At 49.2% G+C, this 12,997-nt stretch overlaps 1 protein-coding gene across 1 annotated transcript in view; it reads right to left on the bottom strand.

The window, feature by feature from the left end:
* Positions 1-655: 655 nt before the first annotated feature.
* IL6R (interleukin 6 receptor) overlaps positions 656-12,997 on the bottom strand; it is a 33,232-nt gene continuing 20,890 nt past the window's right edge. Inside the window, exons 6-10 of the mRNA XM_056853504.1 lie at positions 6,378-6,528; positions 5,110-5,156; positions 3,578-3,653; positions 2,232-2,325; positions 656-878 (exon numbers count right to left, since the gene is read on the bottom strand). Of these exons, the coding sequence (XP_056709482.1) occupies positions 656-878; positions 2,232-2,325; positions 3,578-3,653; positions 5,110-5,156; positions 6,378-6,528 (591 nt within the window). The remainder of the gene's footprint in view (positions 879-2,231; positions 2,326-3,577; positions 3,654-5,109; positions 5,157-6,377; positions 6,529-12,997) is intronic.

Here is a 12,997-nt window from a genome sequence, read left to right on the forward strand (position 1 = left end):
TGTGGGTGCTGCCATTCCCAGTGCATTACAGGGAAGTGTCTTTCTCTCTCGATATCCTCCATTAGCTTGCGAAAACCCAAGTGCCAGTTTCTGAAAGCCACCGAATGCAGCCTCAACGACGGTAGATCCTTCTAGGGCGGACAACTGCCCCCTAACCTCACGTTACGGGGGCCGATCAGTTTCTAAGGACAACATCAAAACTGTTTTTGGGCTCCGTGTCTGGGGAAATCCTACGAGCATCCCGACACAGAACAGTTCTGCGATGTCTCCAATCGTTTTCTCCAGCAAGCCACTGTGGGCGACAAAACACCGTATTGGATGGAGTCTTTGGGTCACCCCACCCTACAGGGAGTCTGTAGCAATTGGGTCCCAAGTTTCTTGTGGACCAAAAAACCCAAGCTTTCTGCAAACACCTTCCAGATCACTGAAAGGCGAGGATTTTGGATGGAGGAGCCCAGGTTATCTGGGATCAGCAGCATGGACCCCTGTGAGATGGGATCGACAATGGCAAAGTCCAAGCGGCTTTTAGCACCAATGCTTTCCCAAACAGGTGGTCTGGTTTCATGATCCATTTGTCCAGTGTGGAACGCCCGTACCCAAACCCCAGCCCGGAGACATTGCAGGGTCCGATATCCTCTAATCCAACGCCTGCTGGCTACCTGGGAATCAAGAAGTAGTCCGCGTTAGAAACGTCGTAAGGGCTGTTTTCCAGGATTCTGGGGCTGTCCGCAGAACTCTCGCTGAAGGGCGAGGCAGGAGGGGACAGGAGAGGGGATGAGCTCAGAGGGGCCCCCGAAGCCAGCGGGACCAGGGAATAGGACGGTACGGTCTTTGGCTTCGCCTCGCCGGAAGACGGCGCCCACCATTTTTTCCGGTACCTGGAAAACAGTGTTGGCAAAATGAGGTTTTAAATGAAGACACTGAGCTCAAGCATTGCGCAAGAAAAATCGAAACAACGTCCAGGGGTATTCAGCTTGTGCGGGAGCTCGTACAAGATCTCCCGCAGCTTTCTGAACGAGCAGAAGGGTAAGATACGGTTGCCAAGTGCAGGCAGGGTAACTCCTGGGGATTTGAGGATGGAGCCTGGGGAAGACGGGTACGATGCCATAGTGTCCACCCTCCAAAGCAGCCATTTTCTCCAGGGGGACTGATCCCTGTAGTCTGGAGATCAGTTGTAACTCTGGGAGATCTCCATGCCGCACCTAGAGGTTGGCAACCCTTGGCTAAGAATGAAACCTGCTTTTTATCACCGAGCTGTCTCCTGGGGAAGAGTCCGTCGCACAACATTAGCCACAACATTCCTTCCACTCCCAGTTATTGGGATTAAACAGTCACCTGGTGATTATGTGGGCCATAATTAGACAAGGAATAGAGGACAAGACTGCTGCTATCATACTGCCCTTGTACAAATCTATGATGAGACCACACTTGGAATACTGTGTACAGTTCTGATCACCACACCTAAAAATTGATATTGGAGAACTTGAGAAGGTGCAGGAAAGAGCAACCAAAATGATCAGGGGGCTGGAGCAACGGGCCTATGAGGAGCGGTTAAAACGCTTAGGGCTTTTTAGCTTGGAAAGAAGGCGGCTAAGGGGAGACATGATAGAGGTCTATAAAATTATGCATGGCTTGGAGAGAGTGGGCAGGGAGAAGCTTTTCTCCCTCTCCCATAATACTAGAACGTGGGGGTCATCTGCTGAAGCTGGTGAGAGATTCAAAACTGATAAAAGGAAGTGTATCTTTGCACAACGCAGAGTTAAATGGTGGAACTCCCTGCCCCAGGATGCGGTGACAGCCGCCAATTTGGAAGGCTTTAAGAGGGGAGTGGACATGTTCATGGAGGAGAGGGCTATCCATGGCTACTAGTCAAAATGGATACTAGTCATGATGCACACCTATTCTCTCCAGGATCAGAGGAGCAGGCCTATTATATTAGGATGCTGCTGCAGTCTTGTTTGGGGGCTTCCTAGAGGCACCTGGTTGGCCACTGTGAGAACAGACTGCTGGACTTGATGGGCCTTGGTCTCATCCGGCATGGCCTTTCTTATGTTCTGATGTTATGTACCCTACCCCTCCAGACTACCATAGGCAGCTAGAGTGTTTCCCAAGAACTTTTGTGGCCGTAGCTACAGCAAAACCTGCCACCGGTCTGATCCCATCCTCATTCGCCAATCGGCGGTACCAGCCAGAGGGTCACATCTCTCCCTTCCCCAAGATTCCTTCCTTACCGGATGACAATGGCAACCACCAGGGCGAGACCCAAGATCACAGTTACTGCTGGGATGAGAAACGTATGAAGAGCCGCGTCTACAGCAACTTCCACTGAAAACAAACAGGGAGCACAGTTAGAGGAAGGGTCGCCAAACTCAGGGAAAGAGGCTTGCCAACGGGTAGGTGAATCTTTTAATATATTGGACTGAGCCAAACTATTTTAAAAAACCATTTGCATGTAGAGACACTCCATTACTAGATACTGAGGATCAAGAGGAGAAGACTGAGAGGTGATATGATAACCATCTGCAAGTACTTGAAGGGCTGTCATAGAGAGGAGTGTGCTGAGTTGTTTTATGTTGCCCCAGAAGGTCGGACCAGAACCAGTTTGTTAAAATTAAATCAAAAGAGTTTCCCTCTAGAGATTAGGAAGATTTTTTTAACAGTTAGAGAGGATCCTCAGTGGAACAGGCTTCCTCCGGAGGTGGTGAGCTCTCCTTCCCTGGAGGTTTTTAAGCAGAAGCTAGATGGCCATCCGTCAGCAATGCTATGACCTTAAGCAGATGATGAGAGGGAGGGCATCTTGGCCATCTTCTGGGCATGGAGTAGGGGGTCACTGGGAGTGTGCGGGGGGGGAGGTAGTTGTGAATTTCCTGCATTGTGCAGGGGGTTGGACTAGATGAAATAATAATAATAATAATAATAATAATAATAATAATAATAAATGGGAAATAGCATCCATCCCATTTTCAACCCATCCTTCCTCCAAGGAGCTCAGGGTAGCATATATAATTCCCCTCTCCTCCCTTTTATGCTCATTTTCACAACAATCTTGCGAGGTAGGCTAGGTGGAAAGAAAAAGCGGCCTACAGTGGCCTATGAGTTTCATAGCTATGCAGGTTGGAACCCGTGTTTCCCCAGTCCTGGTCTACCCGCCGCAATACCGGCCCACACATACACAGAGGGGCTGTGAGGTCTGGACTTTGAAGAGAAAGACCATTTCGTTCAGCATCTAAAACTGCCTTACTGGCAGGGTGGCCAACCTCCAGGTAATAGCGGGAGATCTCCTGCTGTTACAACTGATCTCCAGCCGATAGAGATCAGTTCCCCTGGAGAAAATGGCTGCTTTGGCCATTGGACTCTATGGCATTGAAGTCCCTCCCCTCCCCAAACCCCGCCCTCCTCAGGCTCCACCCCTAAAACTTCCTGCTGGTGGTGAAGAGGGACCTGGCAACTCTACTTACTGGCCCACTGTTGATACACAGCTAACCAGTTCATTCTCATTTTGGAAACTTCCTCTATGCCTCAAGGAAGCCTGGGGCTTTTTCTTGCAAGCAAAGCCCTGGGGGGAAGCCACACTTACCGGCTGGCTTTTCTGGGTCGATGGGAAGCTCAGGAGTTGCAGGCGCATCCGAGGGAACAAAACTATACCTAGGAAACTGTCAAAGAAAGAAAGAAAGGCAGGGCTGAACCTCCTCCGGTGCTCTGGGGATCCCCCTGAATTATAGCTCATCTCCGGGCTACAGAGACCAGTTTCCCTGGAGAAAACGGCTGCTTCGGAGGGTGGATTCTGTGGCATTGTACCCCATCGAGGTCCCTGTCTTCCCCAGCTTCCATCCCAAAACCTCCAGGAGTTTCTTAACCTGGATTTGGCAACCCTACACACAGCCCATCCCCCACCAGTGGCCAGGGGAGACCTGACAACCCGAGTTCTCCTGGAGAAAATGGATGCTTTGGAGGGCGGACTCTATGGCACCGTACACCAGTGAGGTCCCTGTCCTCCCCAGGCTCCATCCCAAAACCTCCAGGAGTTTCCCAACCTGGATCTAGCAACCCTACCCACCCATCTCCCACTGGTGGCTGGGTGGGGGCACACCTGGCAACCCTAGACATGGGCCAGGTAGGGCTTTTGACTAGCAAGTCAGCTAGTTGCAGGAGAGAAATGGCTGTTGATGCACCACAGGGCACCTTAATGTTCATGCATGCGCATCATATGAACACATGAAGCTGCCTCATACTGAATCAGACCCTTGGTCCATCAAAGTCAGTATTGCCTACTCTGACCGGCAGCAGCTCTCCAGGGTCTCAGGCAGGGGTCTTTCACATCGCCTACTTGCCTGGTCCCTTTAACTGGAGATGCTGGGGATTGAACCTGGGACCTTCTGCAAGCCAAGGAGATGCTCTACCACCGAGCCACAGACCCTCCCCTATCGATGTGGATGTGAGCGACGGACAAGATGCCTCTGTTCCCCACTCAGAGATTTAACTTCTAGAGGAGGAGGAATCAGATCCCCAAAGAGTGACCAGGCAAGCAGTGTAAGAAAGGAGCCATTAAGCAACCCGGCCCAGAGAGTTTCACCCCCCAGGGAATCACAGCTGAGATAGTTTTGAGAACACGTGTAACTATGGAGGAGGCAGGAAGCCAAGGTTGGCGGTTAAGTGAAAAAGGGAGGTTGCTCCAGGGGGAAGGAAGCTTGGTTTGGGATTTTGTTTGTTCTACAGTGACTAATAGTAAGGAGGAATATGACCAGCTCTGCTTTGTAAGTAGAGTAGATTTCTAGTTGCTTTGAGTTTGTTCTTTTCCTTTTCAAATTGCCTGTAACGGGTATGAGAGCTTCTTTTTCCTTTTGCTCTCTCAGAAAGCAATAAACTTGTTGATATTATTTAAGCAAAGGTGTGGGTCTCGTCCCTGGGGGACTCTTCCCTGCCCAGAACGAACCAGACTTCTCGCGTTGAGCTTACAAGCAGCTCACCCAAAATCCAAATATCTCCCCCACCAAGGGAAAAAGAGGGACCGTGATTTCCCAGGGAAAGGGACCAGAGAATAGTGACCACGTTTACCAAAAAGGGGCAGGTGGAGCAAAACCAGCCCATGCCTGCACCACCGATGCTTACCTTTGGGATGTCTGAACTTGCCATTTCTGACTCTGTCGATGGGGGTTCTGAAACGCCAACCAGAAAAAGAAACAGTTGAAAGGAAGCCATGCTATCAGGGCAAAGGGAATAAATAACCTAACAGAGGAGCGTCATGATGGGGGATTTATTTACTTCACTTGTAACCCTCTTTACTCCCCCACGAGGACCCCACTGAGTGCCGTACTACACTCTCCCCTTCTCTCACAACATCCCTGTAAGGTAGGGCTGCTGGGTCAGGGTTGAGAAATAAGTGGAGATTTGGGGGGTGGAGCCTGGGGAGGGGAGGCTCCACCCCTCCCAAAGCTCCAGGTATTTCCCAACCAGACCAGGCAACCCTACCTTGCAGGGCTGTTGTGAGAGAAGGGGAGAGTGTGGTAAGGCACTTCGGGTCCTCGTTGGTGAGAAAAGAGGGAGGGGAGGGAACTCAGCATAGGAACATAAGGAAAGTCATGCTGGATCAGATCAAGGCCCATCGAGTCTTGCAGTCTGTTCACACAATGGCCAAGCAGGTGCCTCTAGGAAGCCCACAAGCAAGAGGATTGCAGCAGCATTTATCCTGCCTGTGTTCCACAGCGCCTAAGATAACAGGCATGCTCCTCTAATCCTGGAGAGAATAGGTATGCATCATGACTAGAATCCATTTTGACTAGTAGCCATGGATAGCCCTCTCCTCCATGAACATGTCCACCCCCCTCTTAAAGCCTTCCCAGTTGGCAGCCATCACCACATCCTTGGGCAAGGAGTCCCACAATTTAACTATGCAGGATATAATGCCATCAAATCCATTTTCCGAAGCAGCCATTTTCTTCAGGGGAACTGATCTCATTCGTCTGGAGATCAATTTTAATAGCAGGAGATCTCCAGGTGCTACCTGGGGGCTGGCAACCCTACAGTAAGTTTAGGCTGAGAAGGTGTGACTTGCCCAAGGTCACTCAGCCAGCTTCTGTGGCAGAGCGGGGATTCGAACCTGGGACTCTTGGCCCCTAGACCTGAGCAAGGTCCTAAACAATAGGACATTTTGGAGGGCACTGATCCATAGGGTCGGAAGCAACTGGACAGCACTTAACACAACACAAAGGTCCTCTGTGGTTTTGGCTGCAGCAGAGTAACCTAGCTACTTCTCTGGGCTATTGAAGCTATTTATAGTGTAAATGCGCTCTGAGGCTGTCCCTTCTGCGGAATCCAAGAACTCAGGGGCGATTGGCCAATGCCTGTGCAGTCATGCACCCTTAACAGCCTTTCCTCACCTGTCCAGGGTGTTCCGATACTTTCGCGGCTCCACTCGCTCCAGGTTCCGTAGTCGAATTCTTCATGGGCTCTGACTTGAACCCTGTGGGGGAGGTTTTGCAAGGCGTCATGGATCACGTGCGAAGTGGAAGCTTCCCATGGAAGCTCAACCTGGAAGCAAAAGAATGCCACTGACTGAAGATAACTCCCCACTGTTTTCCTTCACCGGGCAACCCCATCATCCACCCATGTGCCTTTTCCCCAACTACAGGCAGAAGGAGTTGATCTGGGTTGCCAACCTCCAGGCGGGGCCCGGAGCTCTCCTAGAATTCTGACGGATCTCCAGAGATCGATCCCCACGGCGAAAACAGAAGCTTTGGAGGGTGGGCTCTATGGCATTATACCCTGCTGAGGTCCTTCCTCTCCCCAAACCCTGCCCTCCTAAGGCTCCAAGCCCCAAATCTCCAGGAATGTCCTGATCTGGAGTTGGCAACCATAAATTTGGCATGGATGCAAAAAAAACCCAAAACTTTTAAGGGCAAGATTTTGCGCACAGCACAGACAAACAGGCAGAATTCAGTAGCTGAAGAACGCCAGGTTTCCTTCTTCCTCTTTTTTTAAAGGAAAAAGTCATTCTCGTCCTCATTGTGAAAATAAGACTTGAAGGATTTTTTTGGGGGGTGGGGGAACTCTCTTGTAAAGCTGACCTCTGAGATGATGGAATAGACTGATTGTGGGGCAGACTGATGTCCTGAATGTGTGTGAGCTTTGCAGGAGCGTAGCTGGGGAGGAGCTCTAGCAATCGGAGATGGTGGAGATTGCTAGAGTGTCTGTGTTGCTTGTGGATAAACCCAGAAGTAATGTCGGTGCATGGTGAGCATGTGTGCACATCCAGCCCCTCCCCCTCTGCCTGGCCCTCTTTTGCCTGCTGCTAGGGTTGCCAGGTCCCTCTTTGCCATTGGCGGGGAGTTTTGGGGGCAGAGCCTCAAGAGGGTGGGGTTTGGGGAGGGACTTCAATGCCATAGAGTCCAATTGCCAAGGCGGCCATTTCCTCCAGGTGAACTGATCTCTTTCAGCTGGAGATCAGTTGTAATAGCTGGACATCTCCAGCTAGGACCAGGTCCCAGGTTCAACCCCCGGCATCTCCAGTTGAAGGGACTAGGCAAGTAGGTGATATGAAAGACCCCTTCCTGAGACCCTGGAGAGCCTTGGAGAGGGGCCGTGGCTCAGTGGTAGAGCATCTGTTTGGCATGCAGAAGGCCCCAGGTTCAATCCCCGGCATCTCCAGTTAAAGGGACCAGTCAGGTAGGTGGTGTGAAAGACCTCCGCCTGAGACCCTGGAGAGCCATGGTAGAGCATCTGCTTGGCATGCAGAAGGTCCCAGGCTCGATCCCTGGCACCTCCCGTTAAAGAACCAGGCAAGTAGGTAATGTGAAAGACCCCTCTGCCTGAGACCCTGGAGAGCTGCTGCCGATCTGAGTAGACAATACTGACTTTGATGGACCAAGGGTCTAATTCGGTAGAACAAATGTGTTCATTTGTTCAACACCCTGCAGCCCTTATAAGCTCAGAGTTCAAGTAAAGTCTCTGAGTTCTGAGTACTGCTAAGCATTTGCATAGACAGCTATCAAAGGTCCAAAGGTCCAGGACACCCGGATGGGGCCCTGCAGACAGACAGAACCCTCTCGCCCTTTCTACTCAGCGCCATATCAGTGGCGTCAAAGAAGGTGACTCCATGCGCTCACAGCTCTTATTCTGGGCTTAACAGGCAGACGGCAAACAATGCGTTGCGTAACCCCCTCCCCAGTCGAATGAATGAATGTAACATCACAGTATACTAGCAGCTGAGAAATCACACACACCCAACAACAAAGGGAAAAAATCCATCCAACCTAGGATTGCCAAGTCCCTCTTCCCCACCAACGGGAGGTTTTTGGGGTGAAGCCTGGAGAGGGCGGGGTCTGGGGAAGGGAGGGACTTCCATGCCATAGAGTCCAGTTGCCAAAGCGGCCATTTTCTCCAGGGGAACTGATCTCTATCGGCTGGAGATCAGTTGTAACAGCGGGAGATCTCCAGCTAGTACCTGGAGGTTGGCAACCCTAGTCCAACCAACTGAACTCTCATGATGCTCTTTTTCTTAAGAGGCTCCCTTTTCAAAAGGTTTGTGTTTGATGTAAATATTAGACTACGTAATACATAGGGTTGCCAACCTCCAGGTACTAGCTGGAGATCTCCTGCTGTTTCAACTGATCTCCAGCCGATAGAGATCAGTTCCCCTGGAGAAAATGGCTGCTTTGGCAATTGGACTCTGTGGCATTAAGGTCCCTCCCCTCCCCAAAACCTCCTGCCGGTAGCGAAGAGGGACCTGGCAATCCTAACCAACTGAACTCTTGCGATACTCTTTCTTAAGAGGCTCTCATTTCAAAAGGCTTGTGCTTGATGCAAATATTAGACTACGTAATACGGGTCCCCCCAAAATCTTATTGGTCCCTGGTGTGCTGCTGGACCCGAATCTAGCTTGCCTAGGTGAATACAAGCCGGAATATTTTCTTAGAGTGATCCATCCAGGGAGAGTTTCAATCTATTTAGAAACCAACTAGGGTGCGTGAGATCTGCCTAAAAAGGGGGTGGTGGTATCCACCCCACCTTTGAGAAGGGTTGCCAGCTCTGGATTGAGAAATACCTGGAGGTTTGGGGGATTGAGAAATACCTGGAGGTTTTTGGGGCGAAGCCTGGGGAAGGTGGGGTTTGGAGAGGGGAGGGACTCCCATGGGGTGTAATGCCTGGAGATCACTTGTAATAGCAAGAGATCTCCAGCCATAGGGTTGCCAACCTCCAGGTACTTAGTACGGGAAAGTGGTACACAAATGCACATAAACAGGTTTTGAAACTCAGAAGAGGACTTTTTGCCTCCAGATACACACCAATAGATTGTTTCATGCTTACTTGTACATTTGTGTATAACCAATCACTTAGTTGCTAAGTTTTCATGTTGTACACTTGTGTTGTTCTTTCCATCTTCATTACTCATTATAGACGTGTTTTTTGCAACCTGTTTATGTGCATTTGTGTACCACTTTCCCGTGCTAATTTCCAAACCTATTTGGTATAGGCACGGAGGTGCCTTTGTTTTTGTTTTGCTCAACCTCCAGGTACTAGCTGGAGATCTCTTGCTATTACAACTGATCCATTTATATGTAACTGATATTACAAGCTATCCATTTTTGCATAAATATTTCTTTGTATATTTTTGTATATATTGTTCAATTAGGGTTTCGTAACCTATGGTCCTTCATTATAACGATGCTGATTCTATTGCATTTAGAAACATGCCATGAATACTTATTAACATCTGAAAGCAATCCGCTGCGGTGGTTTCCACAACAGTTCCGGTTGGCAAGCTGAAGAAGGTTTTTTCCGAAACGCGTTTTTGCCACCTACCTGCTAATTGCAGTTTACTGCTATTTTGTCTTTCTCATTCCTTGTTTTTCAGTGATTATATAAAGTGACTGCACGAACTATTTCAATACGAATTTTATTAGTGCAATTTGTCACATTGTTGAATTGTAGCCCTTAGCGGCCTATTGATAGATTGTAGCCCGATGTGGCTTCTTATAGATGCTGTATGCCTTAATACTCATTTTATTTATTGACCCTGAGTGGCAATGTTGAATTAAGCCCTGCGAGGCAATTTTCCTGTGTGCTGTAACACATTACTCTTGAGTAAATTTTCTTTCTGCTTTATTTTTTGCTTGTTGAGGAATGAGGTATAACATTGGCCCCTCACATACATATATATATATATATATTCTTATACACACACACACACACACACACACACACATATATATATACACATATACCCTGAGGAGGGTGGGATTTGGGGAGGGGAGGGACTTCAATGCCATAGAGTCCAATGGCCAAAGGGGCCATTATCTCCAGGGGAACTGATCTCTCTTGGCTGGAGAGATCTCCAGCTAGCACCTGGAGGTATATATATATATATATAAATTTCTTTATATATATATAAAGAAAGTAAATATATATATATATATATATATATACACACACACACATATACATATATTATAATATATATATAATATATATTATAATATATATATATATATATATATATATATATATATATATATATATATATATATATATATTTACTTTTAGTTTTGAGCCTCATGCTGCCTTCTCTTTCAGTTTCAACCTCCAGGTGCTAGCTGGAGATCTCTCCAGCCAAGAGAGATCAGTTCCCCTGGAGATAATGGCCCCTTTGGCCATTGGACTCTATGGCATTGAAGTCCCTCCCCTCCCCAAATCCCACCCTCCTCAGGCTCCGCCCCAAAAACCTCCCAGCGGCGGCGAAGAGGGACTTGGCAGCCCTTTCCAGCCACCACCTGGAGATGGGCAACCCTGCCTTTGATCTCTGACCCAAAGTCCCACCAAAGAAAAGACGGCCTCACCTCGGAGTACATCTGTGAAATCTCTGCCCGGTATCGGAGCTGGAACCGAAGGTGGTAGATCTTGGAGTTCCAAGAGGAGGGGTAACGCCAGGTCACCAGCAGTTTGCGGGGGGCCTTCTCCACAGGGGTCACCGTGACATTCTTCGGCGGGTCTGGCTTCACTGCAGGGTGGGGGGGGGGGCGACATTGACCCAAAATATTTAAGGTTGTAGAAAGAAAGGCCTGTCAGGAGCAACTGCTGTTTACTTAGGGACAAAGTAAGAGTTTAGGATTTTTAAAGGTTGGTTCCCCATTACCTGGAGCCAACCCAGAATCCCCAATGGCGGCGGCGGTGGCAGCGGAGGAGGAGGAGGAGGAGGAGGAGGAGGAGGAGGAGGAGGAAGAAGAAGAAGAAGAAGAAGAAGAAGAAGAAGAAGAAGAAGAAGAAGAAGAAGAGGAGGAGGAGGAGGAGGAGGAGGAGGAGGAGGAGGAGGAGGAGGAGGTTTTTATATGCCGACTCCTCTACCTCTTAAGGGAGACTCAAACCGGCTTACAATCACCTTCCCTTCCCCTCCCCACAACAGACACCCTGTGAGGTGGGTGGGGCTGAGAGAGCTCTAAGAGAGCTGTGACTAGCCCAAGGTCCCCCAGCTGGCTTCACGTGTAAGGGTGGGGAAACAAACCCAGTTCACCAGATTAGCCTCCGCCGCTCATGTGGAGGAGTGAGGAATCAAACCCGGTTCTCCTGGCCGGATGCCAAGCCCTCCCGTCAGCCATCCAGGAAGGCTGCTACAGAAAGATGCCATATGAGGAGAGAAAATGCCCCTGTGGTTCTGGATATATAGAAACCTTGAACATGTTCTTTTTAGTTGTCAGTATTATACAGCTATCAGAGAAAGGTTCATCTCACCACTAATTCATAAATCTTCCAGGTAGTATGGACAGTTCCATATGTCATCCGTGATACAAGATGTCAACACAGCTATAATGTATTCAATTGCTAGATTCTGTGCCGCTGCAATTGACATACGACGGAGGAGAGGCTGTGCTAACCAGCAGTTTTGAAAATGAAGGCAAACAGTTATATGTGCTTTCCTTTTCTTACCATTCATTCATTTTACTAACTAATGAACCAGCATGTTTTATTCCGATGTTTTTTTTAGACGACTGTAAATTGGTAACTTACCTATTTTATTTGTGCTGCTCATTGACTGTAATAAAATTTCTATTCTATTAAAAAAAACCCGCTTCTCCAGATCAGAGTTCACCACTCTTAACCACTGCACCCCACTGGAGAGGACTAATGAGTAGGGCTGACAATCCCCAGGTGGTGGCTGGAGATCTCCCGCTATTACAGCGGATCTCCAGGCGATAGAAATCAGTTCCCCTGGAGAAAATGGCCGCTTTGGCCATTGGGCTCTATGGCATTGAAGTCCCTCCCCTCCCCAAACCCTGCCCTCCACAGGCTCTGCCCCCAAAATCTCCAGGTATTTCCCAACCCGGAGCTGGCAACCCTAGCTGCTCCAGGGAGCTTGGTCCCCTTCTTGGCTGCCAGTTGCAGAGGTCAGAGGAAGGACCCTTTGACCATGCTGGAGCCAGCATGGTGTAGTGGTTAAAAGACGTGGTTTGAAGCAGTTGACTCTGCTCTGGAGAACCGGGTTGGATTCCCCACTCCTCCACATGAGCGGCGGAGGCTAATCTAGCGAACTGGATTTGTTTCCCCCACTCCTACCCACGAAGCCAGCTGGGTGACCTTGGGCTAGTCACAGCTCTCTCAGCCCTGCCTACCTCACAGGGTGTCTGTTGTGGGGAGGGGAAGGGAAGGTGATTGGAAGCCGGTTCTCTACCTTAAGTGGTAGAGAAAGTCGGCATGTAAAAACCAACTCTTCTTCTTCTTCTTCTCTGGAACGAGGAAGCAGAAGCAGCCTTGACGGGAAAACGTGCCGCAGAGAACATTACAGGGATGATGAAAGATACAAAGGCGCGAGGAAAAGGCTTGGAGACTGAGGCATGTCAGGAGACTGAGAGCGCTCTTGTTCCTTCCAGAACTGCACACAAGAGGAAATTGCACAGGAGAGGAAACTCCGCCCTATGTACTTTTTATCATCTCTACAGTGTTGTGTGCCTTGACACACCAGAGTAGGCAGTGGGATGGGGTGCTGTTTTTCAGTGCTGTATTTTATGCC

This window comes from Euleptes europaea, chromosome 7 (genome assembly GCF_029931775.1).
Source record: "Euleptes europaea isolate rEulEur1 chromosome 7, rEulEur1.hap1, whole genome shotgun sequence".
NCBI classification, from domain to species: domain Eukaryota; kingdom Metazoa; phylum Chordata; class Lepidosauria; order Squamata; family Sphaerodactylidae; genus Euleptes; species Euleptes europaea.